Source organism: Schistocerca gregaria, chromosome 7 (assembly GCF_023897955.1).
Source record: "Schistocerca gregaria isolate iqSchGreg1 chromosome 7, iqSchGreg1.2, whole genome shotgun sequence".
Lineage (NCBI taxonomy): Eukaryota > Metazoa > Arthropoda > Insecta > Orthoptera > Acrididae > Schistocerca > Schistocerca gregaria.
This window is the reverse complement of record NC_064926.1, coordinates 188,307,112-188,330,966: the sequence shown is the minus strand read 5'-3', so window position 1 is coordinate 188,330,966 and position 23,855 is coordinate 188,307,112. Positions and strand designations below refer to the sequence as shown.

General features: G+C 40.7%; 1 protein-coding gene across 43 annotated transcripts in view; it reads left to right on the top strand.

Moving 5' to 3' along the window:
• Positions 1 to 23,855, top strand: part of LOC126282273 (protein polybromo-1) — a 279,039-nt gene that overhangs the window by 136,160 nt on the left and 119,024 nt on the right. For 22 of the 43 annotated variants that reach the window (XM_049981915.1, XM_049981896.1, XM_049981920.1 and 19 more), the window contains exons 19-21: positions 11,320 to 11,479; positions 22,116 to 22,343; positions 22,451 to 22,627. In XM_049981915.1, coding sequence (XP_049837872.1) covers positions 11,320 to 11,479; positions 22,116 to 22,343; positions 22,451 to 22,627 — 565 coding nt within the window. Of the gene's footprint in view, positions 1 to 11,319; positions 11,504 to 22,115; positions 22,344 to 22,450; positions 22,628 to 23,855 lie in introns of all 43 variants that reach the window. The other 21 variants (XR_007551357.1, XR_007551356.1, XM_049981891.1 and 18 more) reach the window with 1 other exon arrangement.

Genomic DNA, 23,855 nt, shown 5'->3' with positions numbered 1-23,855 from the left:
GTAATACATTAAAATGCAACAGTGATAAAATATTCCAAAAGAATCTGCATTGTCTAAATGTTGACGATTTACACAGTACAAATACAGGTATCTGATATAATTTCCTTGCCCGCTGTGTGGTACTTTTGTGGATACAGGGGCGATGTGCAAATGCTTTTCATGAACAGAGAATTGGAATATTAATTTATTCTACATCTAATATTAAATAGTAAAAATTGTACATAACTTTGTTGCTGTAGTTGCAGTGTCAGTTGCTAACAGCAGCTTTTACAATAACTATTCAGTAGATTGTAGTGTTTCCTTTCCTCGGGGCTCTGCCATGAAAATACAAAATAGAAAATCTGATTGGGTTTTGAATTTTGATGGAATAAGTTACAGATAAGGTGGACGTCATATTACCGATTTAGATAGTGCTGTAATTTGACCGTGATTGGCAGACTGGGTCGGCATCACTACAAAAAGCAACTGTAAGGAAATAGCATCAGAAATAAGTTGAAATTTACCTTATAATTCTGTTAGAAACATAGTATTTATTATAATATAGTCTTCGTAGCTGCGTCTGGAATACTTCTTAATTTTCTTGTAGGATGTCCATTTTCTCATTGTTTGCTGGTTCTCTGGTTCTCTTGTTCTCCGTCTGATTAAAATTTCTTTAAGTTGTCACTGTCAGGATTAATTTATAAATTTGGCGATAACTATTTCGAATCACTACCGAAATAACTTCGTTTCGTAATAGTTTTAATTTCCACTTAAAAGCATATTTAACACAGCACCGAAAAATACATGTCATGAATGTATGAAGACAAGAGAGTAATCAATTAGTTGTTAAAAACAAACACCTACGCAAAGATCAAAATTATTTATAAAAATCGGTCACTGGTGCAGCGCTCTTCTGCATGTGCGATGGTAAATCATATCTTTGTATTGGCGGAGGTGCGGTAGTCAAAGTACCGTTACAATGCCTCCTCTACTGACACGCTCTTCAAGCGTTGTTTACAAATGTCTGCTTGTAACTGTGTATGTGTGTGTGTGTGTGTGTGTGTGTGTGTGTGTGTGGGAGAGGGGGGGGGGGCGCGAGTCGGTACTGGTCCTTTTTTTCCCCTTAAGGTAAGTCTTATTGCTCCCAGGATTAGAATGACTCCGTACCCTCTCCCTTAAAACCCACATCCTTTAGTCTTTCCCTCTCCTTCCATCTTTCCTGAAGAAGCAACCGTTGGTTGCGAAAGCTTGAACTGTGTGTGTGTGTGTGTGTGTGTGTGTGTGTGTGTGTGTGTGTCTATCGACCTGCCAGCACTTTTGTTTGGTAAGTCACATCATCTTTGTTTTTAGATATATTTTTCCCATGTGGAATGTTTCCCTCTATTATATAGGGAAACATTCCATCGGGGAAAAATATATCTAAAAACAAAGATGATGTAACTTACCAAATGAAAGCATTGGCATGTTGATACACACACACACACACACACACACACAAAATTCAAGCTTTCGCAACCAACGGTTGCCTCGTCAGGAAAGAGGGAAGGAGAAGGAAAGACGAATGGATGTGGGTTTTAAGGGAGAGGGTAAGAAGACATTCCAATCCCGGGAGCAGAAAGACTTAGCTTAGAGGGAAAAAAGGACAGGTATACACTCACGCGCGCGCGCGCGCGCGCACACACACACACACACACACACACACACACACACACACACACACACACACACACATCTGTCCGCACATATACAGATCCAAGCAGAGCATTTGTAAAGGTAAAGAGTTCGAGCAGGTATGTCAGTCGAGGCGGAAGTACAGAGACAAAGATGTTGTTGAATGACAGGTGAGGTATGAGTGTCGGCAACTTGAAATTAGCAGAGATTGAGGCCTGGTGGGTAACGGGAAGAGAGGACATACTGAAGGGCAAGTTCCCATCTCCTGAGTTCTGACATGTTTGTGTTAGTGGGAAGTATCCAGATAACCTGGACGGTGTAACACTGTGCCAAGATGTGCTGGCCGTGCACCATGTCTTTGAACTGCGGTGTATTATCGTTGCTTAGCACAGCATTTGAATTCAGTTCACATGATTCGTGTTTCGAATGGAATTAATTCGAACAATAAATGTTTCTTTTTTATTGCTCCAATGTCTTCAAACGTAGTATCGGCTTCTGAGTGTGTGTATACTGCCTGGATCTCTTGCGTGAGACTCCAGAACTCTTTGTAGGATGATTCTTTCCCCATTCCTTGTGTGTATCTTGAAATACAACATATGAGTAGTATGCTACAATGTCAATAAAGTTGAAAAATACTGCCATTGGCCATCGCCACATTTCTTTACTACAGTTGTAAACCCTTACACACTTAAGTGAATCCACTCCAGATTGTGTATAGTTGTACAATAGAATGATGTCTGGCTTCTCTTTCATCACATTCATGTCATGATGTTTGATGGACAGCACTGTAACAACCTTTCCTTTGTGGGACATATTATTAAAAGTGACATATTATTAAAAGCTACATGTACTGTTCCTGATGTAGCTCTCTCTCTCTCTCTCTCTCAAATAGAGAAACAGGACAGAGCTCCATTGGTAAATTTGGTTTGTTATTTCAGGGCCGCAGTTATGTTTCTCCTCATTGGCATTTTTTCTAGCATACAGATCCCCTGCAAAGCAGTATTTCGTATCTGAATGGTGCAACAGGTTCACACGTATGCCATATTTTCCCTGTTTTGGTGGAATACGCAACCTGAATGAGCATTGTCCATGGAAAATCACAAGTTCTTCATTCAGTGTAACTGATTCATTAGGATTATAAAACTCGGGAAGCTTAATATCATGCTCCATTTTTCCCTGATAGGAGCAAATTTGTCAATCTGTAATCGGGATGCTAGAGTTATAGCATCGTCAAAAAGGAGGTGCTTTAGTAAGAGCCTCAGTCTCTGCTCCAAAACTTACACTTAGTATGCGAAACATTTTCTTTACTAAATGTATCACATAAACTTTTGGTAACCTGTCTGTGGGCTCCACATTCAAAAGAATTCCAGTTGCTGGCTCAATTTCTGGCTCTTAAGAAGCTTTACAGATTTTCATAAAAATATCTTCAGCTGATTCCATAAGAATGCATAACTTTGAGTTGGCACTCATCACAACATCCAAGGTCACAGTATCAATGTAAATGAGAAAACCTTCACCTGTTGTGCAGGGTGTTATCCCAGGTGGTTTTTTTTTAGAGCTCTCATTATGTTAGTGGCAGACCTCTGTCTTTAATTTATGTAAGGCTCTGTCTTCCATATCATACCTGAAGAGACTACCATTTCTGTGTCAGGGTGATCAGTTTGTGCCTGCGGCCTTGTTTGCCTTCTTGTTGCTTGAATATCTATAAAAATATGAAAAGAGAACCCCACGCTAACATGCTAACCATTTATCAACCAAGGCAGACGTGCTACTATATTCAATAATATCTGCCAACAGTAATAAAAATCAATACTTGATCTGTTCATTTTCATCTGACTCGCTGCTGTCAGAAACTACTCGAATTGGAATTCCATGACTATGTAAATCTTCAGTTTCACTGTTTGATCTTCGTGACAGTTCCCCACTAAATTCATTATCCAAGTTCTCAAGCATATTTGTTATTTTGTCATATGTCACTTTCATCTTTTAATACGTTCTATCACTGTGCCATATAAACTAAAAACTCTTTTTTAGTATCAGTTGCAGCAATGATCCTTACAATAAATGCCATGTATGTATTAAATAAAATACTCAGCACAACAGGAGTTGTAACTCAAATACTTTGTTGGTGTCAGTCATTGAACCCCCCCCCCCCTCCCAACCCCCCCCAAATTGGTAACAATAGATGTCCACAGTAGGGGGTCTCACCCTGTACTCCTTGTTTATGGATGATTTTGTGGTTTTTTGCTCTTCCTCCAGTACTGCAGCTGCAAGTTGTCAGTTGAAACTTACGGTGAAGGAGTTGGGGGTGGTGAAGGAGCTGGAGGTGTGGGTGGCAAAGACTGGTTTTACACTTTCTGCAGAGAATTGTTTCTGTCCTTTTTCATTGTTTTCATCATATGTTTAATTTATCTAAATTGCACATGTGGGACACCATTCTCCCTTTTAAAGATAGTGTGAGGCCTCTGGGCCTCATTTTTGACTCAAAACTGCCATGGTTACTACACTAAAAGACCTGAAGCAGGGTGTATACAACCTGGGAGTTCCGGGAAAAACCCAGGAATTTTTGCATCTGGGAGAAAACTGGGAAAAACGTGGGAATTGTTTAGAATTCTGGAAATTTTTCATTGTTGTAGTTTTCACTTAAATTTTTGTATTTTGGCTGGTAAGAACCGATAATCTCTCAAAGGATATTACTGTATCCCGCTGTTGAAGAATAATTCTGCAGCAACAAAACATGAACGAGAGAAAAAAAAGAAAACTGAAATGAAACTTCAGTTGCAAAGGAAATGCGCCATATACAACAACAAAATACAGTGCTCAGACAAGCGTCTGCCAACAACAAAGTGTGTCGGAGGCTTTAGAATGACTATGCAATGCTTCATCACACAAAATTGCCTCCAATGATTGTGACGTGACTACTGTTTAGATTAGATTCGTTTGAGCAGTTGCGGGTGGGCTCTTGGGCATGCGCATTTGCTTCTAGGTACAGAAGTGTGGCTGGGTGCCACTATATCGTAGACCCGGGGCTGATGCACAGAGCGGTCTGAGTTGTGGTGGGGAGGTGGGTCGTCTCCATGTGACCTGTGTTTATGTACAGTGGTTTTGTTGTTTGCTCCTTGTGTCTCGCTCTCACGGTAAATGAAAACAAAATGGATTTTTGTAGTTGGTAGCTAGCAAATGAATTAAAATATGTTCGCATAATTACGGAAGGCTAAAATATGTTACTAGTTTCAGATTTTATTTCCACCTTTCTAACAGTCGAGCATCAATCGCCCTGCAGAACAATGAAGTTATTTTTGTCGGTTAGCTAAAGAGATTTGGCTTTTATTAAATCTTTTATGCTGAAGCAGTCGAATTTATTTGAAACATAGTGTTTAATTTCACACTGTTGGCTTGTTCCAACTGTTCGCTGCTTTTGAAGTGCACGTATGACATTATGCCATAATAAAAACCAAACATGAGATAATACAGTACTGTTACTCCAAGAAAATTTGCATCCAAATCTGGAAATAAGAATGTGCACTTCAAGCCGAATTATACATTTTAGTTGTTGTTCTTGTGGTCTTCAGTCCTGAAACTGGTTTGATGCTGCTCTCCATGCTACTCTATCCTGTGCAAGCTTCATCATCTCCCAGTACCTACTGCAACCTACATCCTTCTGAATCTGCTTAGTGTAGTCATCTCTTGGTCTCCCTCTAAGATTTTTACCCTCCACACTGCCCTCCAATACTAAATTGGTGATCCCTTGATGCCTCAGAACATGTCCTACCAACCAATCCCTTCTTCTAGTCAAGTTGTGCCACAAACTTCTCTTCACCCCAATCCGATTCAATACTTCCTCATTAGTTATATGATTTACCCATCTAATCTTCAGCATTCTTCTGTAGCACCACATTTCGAAAGCTTCTATTCTCTTCTCGTCCAAACTATTTATCATCCATGATTCACTTCCATACATGGCTACACTCCATACAAATACTTTCAGAAACGACTTCCTGACACTTAAATCTATACTCGATGTTAACAAACTTCTCTTCTTCAGAAACGCTTTCCTTGCCATTGCCAGTCTACATTTTATATCCTCTCTACTTCGACCATCATCAGTTATTTTGCTCCCCAAATAGCAAAACTCCTTTACTACTTTAAGTGTCTTACTTCCTAATCTAATTCCCTCAGCATCACCCGACTTTATTCGACTACATTCCATTATCCTCGTTTTGCTTTTGTTGATGTTCATCTTATATCCTCCTTTCAAGACACTATCCATTCCGTTCAACTGATCTTCCAAGTCCTTTGCTGTCTCTGACAGAATTTAGATGTCATTGGCGAACCTCAAAGTTTTTATTTCTTCTCCATGGATTTTAATAGCTACTCCGAATTTTTCTTTTGTTTCCTTCACTGCTTGTTCAGTATACAGATTGAATAACATCGGGGATAGACTACAGCCCTGTCTCACTCCCTTCCCAACCACTGCTTCCCTTTCATGTCCCTCGACTCTTATAATTGCCATTTGGTTTCTGTACAAATTGTAAATAGCCTTTCGCTCCCTGTATTTTACCCCTGCCACCTTCAGAATTTGAAAGAGAGTATTCCAGTCAACATTGTCAAAAGCTTTCTCTAAGTCTACAAATGCTAGAAACGTAGGTTTGCCCTTCCTTAATCTAGCTTCTAGGATAAGTCGTAGGGTCGGTATCTCCTCACATGTTCCAACATTTCTACGGAATCCAAACTGATCTTCCCCGAGGCCGGCTTCTACTAGTTTTTCCATTCGTCTGTAAGGAATTCGCGTTAGTATTTTGCAGCTGAGACTTATTAAACTGATAGTTCGGTATTTTTCACATCTGTCAACACCTGCTTTCTGTGGGATTGGAATTATTATATGCTCCTTGAAGTCTGAGGGTATATCACCTGTTTCATACATCTTGCTCACCAGATGGTAGAGTTTTGTCAGGACTGGCTCTCCCAAGGCCATCAGTAGTTCTAATGGAATGTTGTCTACTCCCGGGGCCTTGTTTCAACTCAGGTCTTTCAGTGCTCTGTCAAACTCTTCACACAGTATCGTATCTCGCATTTCATCTACATCCTCTTCCATTTCCATAATATTGTCCTCAAGTACATCACCCTTGTATAGACCCTCTATATACTCCTTCCACCTTTCTGCTTTCCCTTCTTTGGTTAGAACTGGGTTTCCATCTGAGCTCTTAATATTCATACAAGTGGTCCTCTTTTCTTCAAAGGTCTCTTTAACTTTCCTGTAGGCAGTATCTATCTTACCCCGTGTGAGATAATCCTCTACATCCTTACATTTGTCCTCTACACATCTCTGCTTAGCCATTTTGCACTTCCTGTCGATGTCATTTTTGAGACGTTTGTATTCCTTTTTGCCTGGTTCATTTACTGCATTTTTATATTTTCTCCTTTCATCAATTAAATTCAATATTTCTTCTGTTACCCAAGGATTTCTACTAGCCCACGTCTTTTTACCTACTTGATCCTCTGCTGCCTTCACTACTTCATGCCTCAAAGCTACCCATTCTTCTTCTATTGTATTTCTTTCCCCCATTCCTGTCAATTGCTCCCTTATGCTCTCCTTGAAACTCCGTACAACCTCTGGTTCTTTTAGTTTATCCAGGTCCCATCTCCTTAAATTCCCTCCTTTTTGCAGTTTCTTCAGTTTTAATCTACAGGTCATAACCAACATTGTGGTCAGAGTCCACATCTGCCCCTGGAAATGTCTTACAATTTAAAACCTGGTTCCTAAATCTCTATCGTACCATTATACACTCCTGGAAATGGAAAAAAGAAAACATTGACACCGGTGTGCCAGACCCACCATACTTGCTCCGGACACTGCGAGAGGGCTGTACAAGCAATGATCACACGCACGGCACAGCGGACACACCAGGAACCGCGGTGTTGGCCGTCGAATGGCGCTAGTTGCGCAGCATTTGTGCAACGCCCCCGTCAGTGTCAGCCAGTTTGCCGTGACATACGGAGCTCCATCGCAGTCTTTAACACTGGTAGCAGGCCGCGGCAGCGTGGACGTGAACCGTATGTGCAGTTGATGGACTTTGAGCGAGGGCGCATTGTGGGCATGCGGGAGGCCGGGTGGACGTACCGCTGAATTGCTCAACACGTGGGGCGTGAGGTCTCCACAGTACATCGATGTTGTCGCCAGTGGTCGGCTACACGTGCCCGTCGACCTGGGACCGGACCGCAGCGACGCACGGATGCACGCCAAGACCGTAGGATCCTACGCAGTGCCGTAGGGGACCGCACCGCCACTTCCCAGCAAATTAGGGACACTGTTGCTCCTGGGGTATCGGCGAGAACCATTTGCAACCGTCTCCATGAAGCTGGGCTACGGTCCCGCACACCGTTAGGCCGTCTTCCGCTCACGCCCCAACATCGTGCAGCCCGCCTCCAGTGGTGTCGCGACAGGAGTGAATGGAGGGACAAATGGAGACGTGTCGTCTTCAGCGATGAGTCGCTTCTGCCTTGGTGCCAATGATGGTCGTATGCGTGTTTGGCGCCGTGCAGGTTAGCGCCACAATCAGGACTGCATACGACCGAGGCACACAGGGCCAACACCCGGCATCATGGTGTGGGGAGCGATCTCCTACACTGGCCGTACACCTCTGGTGATCGTCGAGGGGACACTGAATAGTGCACGGTACATCCAAACCGTCATCGAACCCATTGTTCTACCATTCCTAGACCGGCAAGGGAACTTGCTGTTCCAACAGGACAATGCACGTCCACATGTATCCCGTGCCACCCAATGTGCTCTAGAAGGTGTAAGTCAACTACAGTGGCCAGCAAGATCTCCGGATCTGTCCCCCATTGAGCATGTTTGGGACTGGATGAAGCGTCGTCTCACGCGGTCTGCAAGTGCAGCACGAACGCTGGTCCAACTGAGGCGCCAGGTGGAAATGGCATGGCAAGCCGTTCCACAGGACTACATCCAGCATCTCTACGATCGTCTCCATGGGAGAATAGCAGCCTGCATTGCTGCGAAAGGTGGATATACACTGTGCTAGTGCCGACATTGTGCATGCTCTGTCGCCTGTGTCTATGTGCCTGTGGTTCTGTCAGTGTGATCATGTGATGTATCTGACCCCAGGAATGTGTCAATAAAGTTTCCCCTTCCTGGGACAATGAATTCACGGTGTTCTTATTTCAATTTCCAGGAGTGTATAATCTATCTGAAACCTGTCAGTATCACCAGGCTTCTTCCATGTATACAGCCTTCTTTTATGATTCTTGAACCAAGTGTTACCTGTGATTAAGTTGTGCTCTGTGCAAAATTCTACCAGCCGGCTTCCTCTTTCTTTTCTTTGTCCCATTCCATATTCACCTACTACATTTCCTTCTCTCCCTTTTCCTACTACTGAATTCCAGTCACCCATGACTATTAAATTTTCGTCACCCTTCACTATCTGAATAATTTCTTTTATTTGATCATACATTTCTTCAATTTCTTTGTCATCTGTAGAGCTAGTTGGCATATAAACTTGCACTACTGTAGTAGGTGTGGGCTTCGTGTCTATCTTGGCCACAATAATGCATTCACTATGTTGTTTGTAGTAGCTTACCTGCATTCCTATTTTCCTATTCATTATTAATCCTACTCCTGCATTACCCCTATTTGATTTTGTGTTTATAACCCTGTAGTCACCTGACGAGAAGTCTTGTTTTTCCTGCCACCGAACTTCACTAATTCCCACTATATCTAACTTTAACCTATCCATTTCCCTTTTTAAATTTTCTAACCTACCTGCCCGATAAAGGGAAAAGGCTGCTGCCCCTCTTCAGGAACCACACATTTGTCTGGCCTCTCAACAGATACCCCTCCGTTGTGGTTGCACATACGGTACGGCTATCTGTATCGCTGAGGCAGGCAAGCCTCCCCACCAATGCAAGGTCCTTGGTTCATGGGGGGGGGGGGGGAATCATTATCTATCTCCATCATTTGTAACTGATCTTGTCATGGTTCTCCATTCCAAGATGACTGGCTGTTTTGAATGACAACATTTTTCCTACACTGTATTTTGTCCAACATCTGTATCAGTAAACACTTTTTAATGGTAGCCATTGACAGCTTGCTCTGCAACTCCATTGGAGTTGCTTGAAAACTAGTTCAAAGGTCATGGATTCAAATTCTTTCTATTTTTAAAAGGAAAATGCCAAATTGTTTTCATTGTATGTAGCAGAATCATTTGATATGAGCCAGTGTGCAGTTGGATGCTCCTTTTTTGCTTTAGGTACTCATGTTATTATAAGTTACTAATCTCTTTATTTCATAAAGATAGCAATTAGTTTGATGTTGCTCATTGAGCACAGTTGCTGCAAGCCAAGTGGGTTGTATTAGATTAGCATTCAAAAGATTCACTTATGGTCATGTGGTTCATAATTGTAATTGTCTGCCAGTTAACATGCGCCTTCTCTCTTTGAGGAAGTTTTTTTATGATCCTTTCACAATAATCATCCTCCAGTTCCTGCTCCAATTTGGTACATTTAAAAGTGTATTCTCTGTTTTGAAAAAGTTTGCAATATAGTTACTCATTTATTACTGAAAACTTAAGTGTATAAAATAGGAACAAATTTTTGATATCTACAATTGTGAAATATTTGTGGAAGCTCTTCAGTCAGTGTAATTAAACCTGAAAGCAAGACGTCTGTAATTTTGTAAAATCTATTGCTTCAAATGGCATTGTGGATCATGGGACACAATTTTATGAATATTGTTGTGTGATTAAGTATCGTGAGGATCAGTTGCTGATTTGGGGGAACGAATTGGATGTTGATTATAGTACAAAGCAATAGGAAGTTGTAACATATTTCACAACTGGTAAGTGTGTCAAAAGGTTATCGGAAGCTTGATAGAAGTATCTTGCAGAATTTCACGTATATGTGAAAATAATTTTTTTATTCATGAATGTCCCATGGACATATGAAAGTAAGAGAATAAAGTTAGGAATGGTGAGAACTGTGACAATAATAAAAACACCTTTCATTATTTTATTATTGCAGATTTCTAAAATGTGGTGGTCGGTGAAAACAAATTTCTATAGCAGTCACGCTGTTCAGAAGTACTACTTGAGCACTGGTGAATAAGTGCCATAAATTGCAGTCTGAAATTTGTGTTTATATTTAGATTGTATGCACAGTAATGTTATCACATTCCTAGCAATAAATTTGTAGTATGACTTCATGGCAGCAAATTACACCTCTGATTTCTACTGACCTGTTTGTGTGTATTGTTATTGAGCTAGGTGACCCAGTGTTAAGATTGCGTGTTCATATTTGGAAGGAGTGAGGTTCACATCCTAATTAGGCTGTCCAAATCTATCGCTTCTGTGGTTTCAATGACTCAATTAAGGCAAATCTCAGGCTGGATTCTTTAAAAGGATGGGATTGATGCCTTTTTCCAGTCCTCCTCTGATCCAAGTTGCTGCTTACTGATAGTATTACCTTTTGTGGGATGTTATATCTTGATAGTTCCTACCTTCATTTTTGTGCAGTATTCAGAAACTGTCAAGATCTTGCCTAAAATTAATATGGTAAGCATAGTCCTGCTCTATACAAGAAATTTATGGCATCTTGTTTCTGTTTGGATTACTTTCAATACAAGACATAAATTGCTTTTTCTTTCTCATGTTACAGAGATGAACTTTGCCGTGGAGGTGACCTGCTGCATTCTCCAGCCCTCAATTACAGTTTACTTCATCTGGCAGCTGATGTTGAAACAGTGCGCCAACAGAAGCTGCAGCAGGAGCAGCCAGAGGATGAAACAGAAACACGAAGCTCGGAGGACTCCATGAGGGTAAAGGACTCAGAAACACACACGGTATGCGCTCTCACACTGCTTGGCACACTGCCCAGCTGCCTGCCTTCCCATCTTTGGACCTATCTGCTATGTCTGCTTGAGATTAGCAGAAATCACTGTTAATTCAGTTGATGTGCTGGTCGGTTTCTGAGGCAGTGGCCTAGACATTATGTCTGTATGAGTTTAAAAGTGGTTTGTTGTATTTTTTGAGTAACTTTTGTGCTGACTTTTTGCACATGGGCTTCCATTTCAACATATATAGAGGAATGATTGTGTAGGAAATTATAGTAGCAGTCATAAAAGCAACTTACAGTGAAGCAATCAATTGCACAGCTGAATAATCTGGAATGCTTAATGTCAGTGGTGTTAACTGAGTAAGCGGAGAGCTGTAATTACCTATGTGTTTGTGTTTCTATCTTATTATTGCTATTATTATTATTATTATTGTTGTTGTTGTTGTTTTTTTGTTGTTGTAGAAGTAGTGGTCTTGCTGCTGCTGCTGCTTTCAACTGCTTGAAATACATGCAGATTTTGATTTGCCATTTGTATTATTTTTATTTATGATATTTAAGTTTATCGTTGAATGGTATGTATGTACTCATTTGACTTGGACTTTTTTTTTCTTGTTGCTTGAAAAGTGTTACTTTTTGGATTGTTCATGTGTTACTAGTGCCTCCATCAGGATAAGTACCAAGTGTTACATTTACTGTGATTGTATGTGCTACTGTCGGTAAAAACTGCTACACAATGATGGACAAACAAAAGTACTGCATAACTTACAGGACATTCTAAGTTCTGAATGGCATGTAAACGATTATATTTACAGAAGAAAAATGCTTGTGTGAATTCAGAAGCACACACTTGTACAATCATGTTAGACTGAAGCATACAGTTTTACATGATTGTATGGTGTGAATTCTCAAGCACCTTTAGTGATTTCTCAAGCACCTTTGTACTCAGTTCGTTCCTTTTCAAAGGAATTTACTCAGAGGGCATGTTACGCATACCATGATTTCTGCATGTTATCGAAACTTTGTACAGCATTGGATTCCTGCTTTGGAAGAGTGCAACTGTGAGGATGCCACTCTTTTTGTGTAAAAAGGGGCAACACCTTGTGTCACTCGCCCAGTGAGAGAGATGAGTAATGCAGCCTTCCATGAGTGTGTTACATCCAGAGGTTTTTCAGATGCAAGGTGTGCAAGATCATATGATCTGAATCCATGTGGCTTTCCTGTAAAATAAAGTGTTTACCAGGGACACGTTTGGTCTCTGCCAGATCTGAAGGCCAGTAGTTTCCAGCAGTACTGCTGCAAGCAACTTTTCATTTTGTGGATGTAACATCTCATCTATGTCTCTGGTGCTCACGTTGAGCAAGTTGTGTTACAGTGCTTAATAATCAAATCAGTATTAAGCCTTTCTCACTTGGTTGACCTTTTCTGGCTATGTTCTGTTCCTGATCCATATCATATGCACCTGGTGGCCAAAATTAGTGTGTGTGTGTGTGTGTGTGTGTGTGTGTGTGTGTGTGTGTGTGTGTGTGTGTGTGTGTGTGTGTGTGTCGAGGGAAACATTCCACTTGGGAAAAATATACCTAAAAACGAAGATGATGTGACTTACCAAACGAAAGCGCTGGCACGTTGATAGACACACAAACATACACACTAAATTCAAGCTTTCGCAACCAACGGTTGCTTTATCAGAAAAGAGGGAAGGAGAGGGAAAGACGAAAGGATGTGGGTTTTAAGGGAGAGGGTAAGGAGTCATTCCATTCCCGGGAGCGGAAAGACTTACCTTAGGGGGGAAAAAAGGACAGGTACACACACACACACACACACACACACACACACACACACACATTTTCTAAATGTCACAGCACCGAAAAATACACGTCTTGAACGTATGAAGACAAGAGAGCAATCAATTAGTTGTTAAAAACAAACACCTACGCAAAGATCAAAATTATTTATAAAAATCGGTCGCTGGCGCAGCGCTCTTCTGCATGCGCGATCATAAATCATATCTTTGTATTGGCGGAGGTGCGGTAGTCAAAGTACCATTACAATGCCTCCTCTACTGACACGCTCTTCAAGCGTTATTTACAAATGTCTGCTTGTGACTGTGTATGTGCAGATGAATGTGTGTGTCAACCAATACATTGATGCTGATAAGAACTGATAATAACATGACACATTTCCATGTGTAGTATTTGATCTGGTAGAAAGATACTGCAGTGAGTGAAACACCTTGTTTTTGTTATTTTAGCTAAGAACTAATCTTATTTTTTGAAACAGTGCCTTAAAAATTTCTGCATTTTGTCCAGTACTCTTCCAGGGGTTAAATCCTACCTCTGGAATGTGATATTGGAATATGTTATGAAAAATGTAGATTACTACTCGCGATACAGAGGATACATTCAGTCGCAGACAGGCAAAATGAAAACTTTGCTATTCATTTTAGCTTTCAGCCAAAAGGCCTTCTTCTAAAACAGAAAAAAAAAATGCATACCCCAGCATAACTCTCTCTCTCTCTCTCTCTCTCTCTCTCTCTCTCTCTCTCTCTCTCTCACACACACACACACACACACACACACACACACACACACACACACACAACCACTGTTTGTTTGCTGTCGTTGTACTGGTTCATAACTGTGCCTGATGGTAGCAGCAATGTGGTGGTGGTGGTGGTGGTGGTGGTGGTGGTGGTGGTGGTAAGGGGGAGGCATTTGGCAGGGATGAGGCTATAGCAGGATGGGATTGTGGAAAGTTTAGTGCTGCTTGTGGGAGCATGCAGGGACATGGTGTGGCAGATTAGGAATGTTAAGTGGATTCACGAGGTTTTGGGGGGGGGGGGGGGTGCTGTAGAGGAGGTAAGTAGCAAAGGTAAAAAGGACCAAAGACATATTGGCAGAATAGAAGGTTGTGTTGTATAGGTATGTGGAGGACAGGAACTAGCCAAGATTGGGGCCAAATGGGTAATGGGCACGCAAGATATGTTGCAGGCGGAGTTTCCACCAGTGGAATTCACAAAAGCTGATGTTGTCAGGAAGGATACTGATGGTGCAGGCTGTAAAGCAGTCATTTAAGTAGGGCACATTGTGTTAGGTAGCATGTTCAGAAAGTGGGTGGTACAGCTGTGTTTTGGCCACTGTTTCATTGACCATTCATTTGGACAGACAACTTGTTATTCACCATGTCTCTATAGAAAGCAGCACAGTTGCGGCTTAGTTTGTAGATCACACGAGTATGTTCAGTCAGCTCTGTCTTCGATGGGGTCGGAGATGCCGCTGACCAGACTAGAGTAGGTTGTGGTGGGAAAACGTAAGGACAGATCTTGTGTCTGGGTGTATTGGAGATGAATATGTTTGGAGCAGCTGTGGGGTAGGGATGGACAGGGATGTTGCATAGGTTTGGTGGGTGACAGAATACCACAGTGTAGGTGTGGAAAAAATAATAGGATATTCCTCATTTCAGGGCTTGATGAGAGGTATCGAAACACTTGTGCAGAATGAAAATGTTTCTCCAGCCTTGTGAGAATGCTCCATTGTTGCCAGACAGTGGGTATGTGGGAGGTTATAAGTGACTGGACAGATAAGCATGGGAGATCTGCTTCTGGTCAAGGTTGGGAAAGTAATTTTGGACTACAAAAGCCTCGGTGGACCCTTGGCATGTTTAGTGGGGGGGCTGCTGATCATTGCAGATGTGATGACCGTGGGTGGCTAGGTTTTAAGGAAGGGACTTCTTGGCATGAATGTGTGGCAGCTGTCGAAGTGGAGGTATTGCTGATGTTTGGTGGGTTTCATATGGATGGTGGTGCTGGTGTAGCCATCCTTGTGTGCAATTTACAAAAAGCTAATGTTGTCAGGAAGGATTTGAGGTTCTGGAGGATTCTACTAGGTGTCCAGTGATTAGGTTGGCACAGGATGGCACTCTGTGGGTTCCCACTGCTGTGTCTTCAAAGGAGAAGCAATTTTGGGTGAAGATATAGTCGGTCATGGCTGCAGATTTGGAGTTAGTTGGACGTCGAGAAAAGGCATTGTTCAGTAGCAGCAAGGCCATAGGCATTGGGGATGTTAGTGTAGAGGGAGGTGACATCAATGGAAAAATGGTGGAAGAAATGGTTGGTGTCTCTTATGTTGGGGGTAGGTTGTGGATAATAGGTTGAAAGTGACATGGCTGATGAGGTTTATGGACTTGAGGAAGCACGTAGAAGGAAGGAATGTGGGGAGTGGTATGGTAGGGGTTGGGGGTAAGGGGAACAGAGAGAGAGAGAGAGAGAGAGAGAGAGAGAGAGAGAGAGAGAGAGAGAGAGAGAGAGAGAAGGGGGGGTGCAGGGGGTGGATATGGGAAGGGGGGAAGAAGTTGGTAAGGTCTGGGTTTAACAAATTTCTGTGAAACAGGAACATACGGAAAATAACGTGTGAAAATATTCGAGAGTGAGGGGGGAAGTGTGATAAGTCTAGGATTAATCATGAGGCATGTTCAGAAATAAGTATACTGTGACCATAACGGGCTTTTTTTTCCCCTTGAGGGTTGGCAACATTGAGTGATAGAAGGGCCTCCTTTGATCAGAGCGAGATGGTAGTACATAAACTCATGTTGTAGTGTCCAGTTGCTTGAAAGATGTTAGTAAGAAATCCCACCAAGTGTGACCCATGTATGACACCTACCAAAATTTTTTCATGAATCAGAACGTTTTTTCACAAAGATGTTATGAACAGGAGTGAGTGATGTGACGAGTTTAGTGTAGGGAGAACAAATGCTTATGATAAATGAAGGAGGGGAATACATTTCACAGGGTGTATACACTGTGGGACAGCCGGAAAATTCAAGAATTTTTTCATGCGGGAGAAAACCAGGAAAAATCCACGAATTTTTTAGAATGCCGGGATTTTTTCATTGGTTTAGTTTTCAGCTAAATTTTTGTGAATTTGACTGATAAGAACTGATACGCTAACAATGTATTTTACTTAAGCCCATTACTGCAGGATAGTACTGCAGCAACAAAACATAAACAGGGGAAAAAGGGGGGGGGGGGGATTCCAAAGGAAATGCGCCATTTCCAACAACAAAGCACAGTGCATACACAAGTATCTGCCAATACGAAAATGTGTCAAAGGCTTTCGGATGAAGACTATGTAATACTTCATAACAACAAACTGATTCCAATGACCGTGACATCACAGCGGTTTACATTAGGTTTGTTTGAGAAGTTGCCAGTGGGCTCATGTGCGTGTGCAGTTGAGTCATGTATGAGCAGAACCTGCTTCCACTTGTGGCTACTTGAATTACGGCTGTTAGCTGAATCAGCAGTTGCAACAAGCATCCAGAAGCTAGCCGGAAAAATTCTTCTGATGCACCCAAGCTGCCAGATTCGCACATGTGCTGAACAGTGCAAGTTGCAGTGAAGAGGGCGGTAGTCTCCACGTGACCCATGTTTAGGTTTATAGTTATTTTGCTGTTGCTGTTTCTTTTTCGTTGACAACTCTCACGTCAAATGAACAGAAAACGGATTTCTGTGGCCGAAAGCTAGACAAGTGAATTAAAATACATTTACATAGTTACAGAAGGCTGAAACATGTTATTAGTTTCAGTTTCCTTATTTTATGTTATTTGCAGGTTTTTGGCAGTCAAGCATTAATTGCCTTGCACAATAGTGAAGTTATTTTTGTCGATTTGCTAAAGAAATTTGGTGTTTATTATTACATTTTCTGCAGATGAAGTCAGTTTATTTGAAACAAAGTGTTTGATTCCACAATATTGGCTATTGTCAACTGTTTGCTGAATTACAAGTGCCATAAAGAACCAAACGTGATATATTACTGGTACTTGAAAAAAAATTTCAGCTCGAAAACCACAATGAAAAGTGTAATGCCAGGTTGGGGCATACTTCTTTGTGAATCTGGACATACGAATGTATACTTTCAGCCAAATAATGCATTTTAGTCTGGTTTACAAAATTCCAATGCTCTTTGAGTACCCTCTGATGTTCTCTGCTGTTTACAATGTATGTAAGATCTTTTAATGCTATTTAGTTATGAACATGTGGGACGTCATCGTAACTGTGCACGCACAGTAATGCCGTTTTCTGGCGCTCTCTAACACCTGCTGTAACGAATTCTAACAGCTCACATGAGAATATTGCAAATGGTGATTGAAAAGTGTTACTTTCAAAGTAAATTACACAATGTGAATTGTGTTACATTTACGAATGTGCATTGAATTTCTTAAGTCACAGAGTGTCTGATCCTCATTTAAAGCTCAACACTCTGAGAGCCGACCACTTGAAGAATTTCAAATCCAGACATTTATGTATTATTTAAGGCTTTACAGGCACATTTGTGTGATGTGTATTAAAGTGTAACACATGCAAAAGAGACTAATGTTGTATGTGAAAGCTTAGCTTTTCTTGTAGCTACACTATGTATATTAATTTAAACCATTCACTTTTCCTATTTATGTGTTTGCACTAATGAAGAGTGATGTTGGTTGCTATTGGCTGATTACGTCACATATCCTATGCTCCGAATATCTGCTCTCATTGGATGGAGAGATCATGTGACATCAGTTATGATTGGTGTACTAAAGTGCATCGCAGTCTCGATTTCAATGCTTTGGAAACTAACGTGCTGTATTTGGTGGAATTCAAATATATATGTTCGTAATATGGAAATAAGCAGCATACATGCTGCTGCACGTCAAAGATCTTTCAAAAACGTGTGTGTCATCTTGTCTTGTTCCCCCCCCCCTCCCCCCACCCCTTTTCTGGGGGGGGAAGTGGGGGGGAGGTGTTATACTGTCACTTGACTCAGAAAAAGTGTATTTTTAACTGGGAAAGCTGGGAATTTTTTTCCTTTCTACGTATACACCCTGATTTCATTTTGACTGATGAGTTGGTGGAAAAAAATCAAGGAAACTGTTCCTGAAGACAGCTGCTTAACAGTGGATGAAACTTATGTGATGCTTCCACAACTCTCCATGACTTTCTTACACAGGACACTCGCAGAAATGGTGGGATGCCACTGTGCTGCATATTTCCATATTACGAACATATATATGTGCAAGATGGGTCCCAAAACAGTTGATGGAGAAGTACAAGAAAATTCGGGTCAGTAGTGTCCGCAAGTTTCTTGAGAAACTTGAATACCAGGATAAGGATTTTCTGAGCTCTGTTGTGATTGGAGATGAGATGTAGGTGGCTCATTACTTGCCTGTGATAAAAAGACAGTCGTCACACTGGTGTCACACCTATTCTCAGTCTGCCAAAAAATTGAAAACCAAAATATCAGGCAAAACACCTCATGGCCTCTGTTTTTTGGGACTAAAAAGGCATCATATCTACCCCAGGGGGAGACCATCAATGCACATAGATATTTCGAAATCCTAAAAAAAAATTCAGAAGCAACATTCAAAACAAAATGAGGAGCATACTGACTCTTTTCACCTCCCTGAAAGCACACATGAGTGGAATTAACTGACAGGCAGGTGCAGAAAGATGTTCTGAATTTGGAGGGGGGGGGGGGGGGGGGGGGACTGGCAGGAGAGTCCTTATAGGCAACCATAAAAAAGCTTGTGTCACTGCTCACTACATGCATTGAATGGGATGGCGATAATTTGGAAAAATAGTCAGTAAGTGTATCAACAGTACCCTATAATTCTTTTTTTTCAAATACAGTTTATCTAAAAATATGTAAAAATGTAGACATTTACTTCCTGAACATGCCTCGTATATTGGCAGGAAGAATTTGGGACATGAGATGCTGCATCAACAATCCACACTGTCACGTAGCCATGTGTTGTGCACAAACGAGGTCATTGATACAGTGTAGCTCGTAAGTCTGAGCTTCAGATTTTTGGAAGGCAAAAGATAAAACACAGGAAAGAAGAGAAACAAAGAACTCACAAGGAGTAAATCAATGAATTCAAGAATAGTAACTAAGGAAAACAGGACTACATTGTGGGATGGAAGAAAAACCATTTGGCAAAATTATACAGTGGGTAGTCGAGGTTGGAAGAACAACAGTATTTTAAAAAGGATAGATTGGTACTCACCATATAGAGGAGATGTTAAGTTGCAGAGAGGCATAACAAAAAAGACTGCTATATATTTCAGCTCCCCCCTCTCCCCCCTCTCCTACCCCCACTGAGAGAATATCTGCATTTGTGGACCAACACTTTCAGCCTGTTATTTGTAACCTATCTCCCTATATAAAAAGACACCAATCATTTCCTCTGCTGACTCTCCACAGTTCCTTTTCCTTTACCACACAATGCCCTACTCATCATTGTTGATGCCACTTCCCTCTGCACTAACATCACCAACGCCTATGACCTTGCCACTATTGGATACCGTCTTTTGCCAATGTCCAACTAACTACAAACCTACAACCTCCTTCCTTATCACCATGACTAACTATATCCTCACCCACAAAATTATTCTCCTTTGAAGTCATAACCTACATACAAGTATGTGGTATGGCAATGGGCACCTGCATGGTACCATCTTATGGCAACCTGTTCATGAGCCATCTAGAGGAGCCTTTCCTAATCACTTGGAATCCCAAACCCCATTATGTATTTCAAATTCATTGATGGTATCTTTGTGATCTGGGCTGAGGGTGAGCAAATCCTACCCATTTTCTTCCAAAATGTCAACACCTTCTACCCCATTTCTGGTCATCCTCAACCCAACAAGTCACTTTGCTCGATGTTGACCTCCATATCAAGAATGGCTACATCAGTACCTCTGTCCATGTCGAACCTACCAATCACCAGCTCACTTAGAGAGCTGTCTCCCATTCCGTACCAAAAAGTCCCTTCCGGACAACCTAGCCACCCCTGATCATCACATTTGCAATGACAGGCAGTCCCTCTCCAATTCAAATACATCAAGGGTGTCACTGAGGCCTTCACAAATTGTAGTTGCCCTCCCGACCTTTAATGGAAACAGATCTCCTGTGCCTTGTCTCTCCAGTCAACTACCACCCCACCCCACCCCACTTCAAACAACTTTTTTAAAGAAAGTAAAAAAAATCCTTTATTTGACAGCCAATATAATCACCAGTTATTTTTAAGACAGAATTTCAGGATGTATACATCCTATCTCTTCAGACCATGCATTGGACCTTGGCTTCTTGTGAAGCGTATATCAGATTTTGATCTCTTGGAAAATTATGTCAAAAGGCAAGGTGTTTGTTTAATCAAGGGGTGTCATTTGAACTATATCAAACTTGAGTGTGTGGTTTGGATTGTCTTGTATGGGAGACTCCCTTGTTAGTATTCTTGCACAGGATAGTTTTATTAGAATTAATTCCTCGTGTAGTAAGTTGTCTTCTTTGTGAATGTGTTGGTGCAGTTATCAAATGTTACAATAATTCTTGGGATTTTTTTGTATCCCCTGTCAGTAGATTTGGAATTAAGTATGCCAAATTTTCGCTCCATCAGGTATTTGTTGGTAGGTGCCATGTGAGCGCCATTTTACATCTTCAATTGCACATAGTTCTTCCACTATTATCTGTTGATTTTCCTGATATTATTATACTATCCAGTGGTACAGTACAACACAATTTGTCTTTCCTCATAATGGTAACCTTACTTTTATCCAACATGTTCCAATAAAAATTCACAATTTAATTTGCATTACATTTTTGTTCTGGTCAGTTGGCAAATCTTGCTGTTGCGCATTTGTCATCTAGAGACACTGTGGCAAGTGAAAATGAATCACTTTACCGTTGATCAACAAGTTGTCATCATCAAAACTTACTGCATTTGTCCAACATTGTTTTAATACATAACTGTATTAAATACTGATAAGTTCAAAATAAAATTGTATCATCATTTGAAGGAACTAATGTGTTTCACTAAAAAATTAAATTGTGTATTTTAGTGAGGCTTTATATGCATTTATTGCACTCCAGCACACACAGACATGGCATTAGGTGGTGATCGTATGCTGCAGAATGTAAAACGCTCTGTAATTAGATGAGTATCAGCTCTCAGTTCATTTTCACTAATCCATATTTCATTTGTTGTATGCCAGAATGTCTCCTCTCCAGTAAAGAAACAGTGGAGGGACATAGATGAGTTGTGACTGTGCTATCCTCTGTTTCCTAGAAGTTTACATTAAACAGTAAATAGTAGTTATAACAACATTTGTGTAATCTTAGTTTATCATCATCTTTGCAACTTTTTGGAAATATAGCATAACAGTAGCTTCCAGGTATACAACAGGGGAACAAAAATAATCCTTCAGTATTCACTGATGAATACGAAACTGGCAGAGAAAGGAACAATGCTGCATAAAATAGTGTGTGTGTGTGTGTGTGTGTGTGTGTGTGTGTGTGTGTGTGTGTGTGTGTGTTTAAATATAGAATAATTAATTAGCACTACTTTGAAAATACCCAGAAAAAGGGTGGATTAATCTGACTGTTACCCAGAAGAAAAAAGTGATTTCTTGTTTCAGCCAATTACTGATGAAAGCAGATGTCACGGTACAGTATTATATTAGAAAATTAGTAGTAATACACCCCCACCTGTTTCTTATGTGCAATTAATTGAAAATTACCCCATATGTAAAAGAAATTACTTGTTTTTGAGAGAAAATTATGAAACTGTGTATTTTCTGTGCTCCGTAGGACACAGGTGGAAATGCAACACAAGGAGATTCACTCAGTTTCAATCAGCAAATTTACCATGTTGGGGACTTTGTTTATGCGGAACCAAAAGAACGTGGTATGGAACCAAGTATTATCCATGTGGAAAGGCTATGGACCAATCAGGAAGGATGTCAAATGATGTATGGAAATGTATTCTTCCGCCCAAATGAAACATATCATGTCACTACTCGAAAATTCCTAGAAAAGGTACATATCATTTTGTGATATGGGATTGCTGATGTGTGTGTCAACAATAAATATCACATGACAGAATATGTACAGTGCCTTGTTTAATTTTTGCCTCTTCTTTATAGGAGGTGTTTAAAAGTGATATACACTTTGCAACACCACTCAGTCAGATTCTTGGCAGATGTTGTGTTCTAAGTGTGAAAGATTACTTCCGCTTCAGGCCAGATGGCTTTCTTGATAAGGATGTATATGTTTGTGAATCAAGATATTCAACTAGAGCAAGAGCATTCAAGAAAATAAAGGTGAGTGAGTTGTATTTACTCAAAGTAACAAATTGCATGTGCTGTTATGGACTTCCAGACTTTCTCAGAAAGAATAAATAGGCAAATAAAATTACTAGTTTATGCATAAGTTTTCACTTCAAAGATCAGTTTGCTGTATGTGGAAGCATGTTGCCGTGTCTGTGTAGATGGCTTGTAATTTAGTTCAAAGTGTAGTTTCTTTGGCATATGTTCCTGCTATACTTTTCATTTTTCTCTTAAGCCAAATGAAGTTATTTGTGTCTTAGTATTCGATGGATTTACAGCAGGGCAGACTCTGAGCGACAGGGCTCTTGGTATCTGCTGTTATTCACCTTCATACCTGCTTCATGGCTGTGTATTTCAAGGCCATTGTTGTCCTTGTGGTTAATCATCATCTGCATCATATAAAAAGTATCAAGTGTGAAGTCTCATCCATCATGTTTTCTGTCCCCTGGCTTTCTTCCCACATATGGTTAATACTGTTCTTAGTTTAGGGCAGGTGTAAATATTGTTCAATCCACATTTCTTCCTAAAGTGACAGCATTTCAATGAATGTTTTACATGATGCTATTAGACATTTTAACTGAATACCAGTAATTCATATTACTGGTATTTAGTTAAAATGTCATTGTACAAGCTCTAATACTTTTGGAAATGGAATGTAAGAATTCCTGCTTTTGTGTCTAAAATGTTTTCTGTCTCTAAAACTGCTATTGTACAGCTATGAAGCTTTTTTGCTGTTCTATTACAGCTAGCACAACTACTTTACTACTCACTTAAATGTGATTCATTTATTATAAATTATCAGTCTGTCATTTCCAGGGGCAGATGTGGACTCTGACCACAATCTATTGGTTACGAACTGTAGATTAAAACTGAAGAAACTGCAAGAAGGTGGGAATTTAAGGAGATGGGACCTGGATAAACTGAGAGAACCAGAGGTTGTACAGAGCTTCAGTTAGAGCATGAGGGAACAATTGACAGGAAAGGGGGAAAGAAACACAGTAGAAGAAGAATGGGTAGCTTTGAAATGTTGGAACACATGAGGCAATACTGACCCTACGACTTATCTTAGAAGAAAGATTAAGGAAAGGCAAACCTACGTTTCTAGCATTTGTAGACTTAGAGAAAGCTTTTGACAATGTTGAGTGGAATACTCTCTTTCAAATTCTAAAGGTGGCAGAGGTAAATTACGGGGAGCAAAAGGCTATTTACAATTTGTACAGAA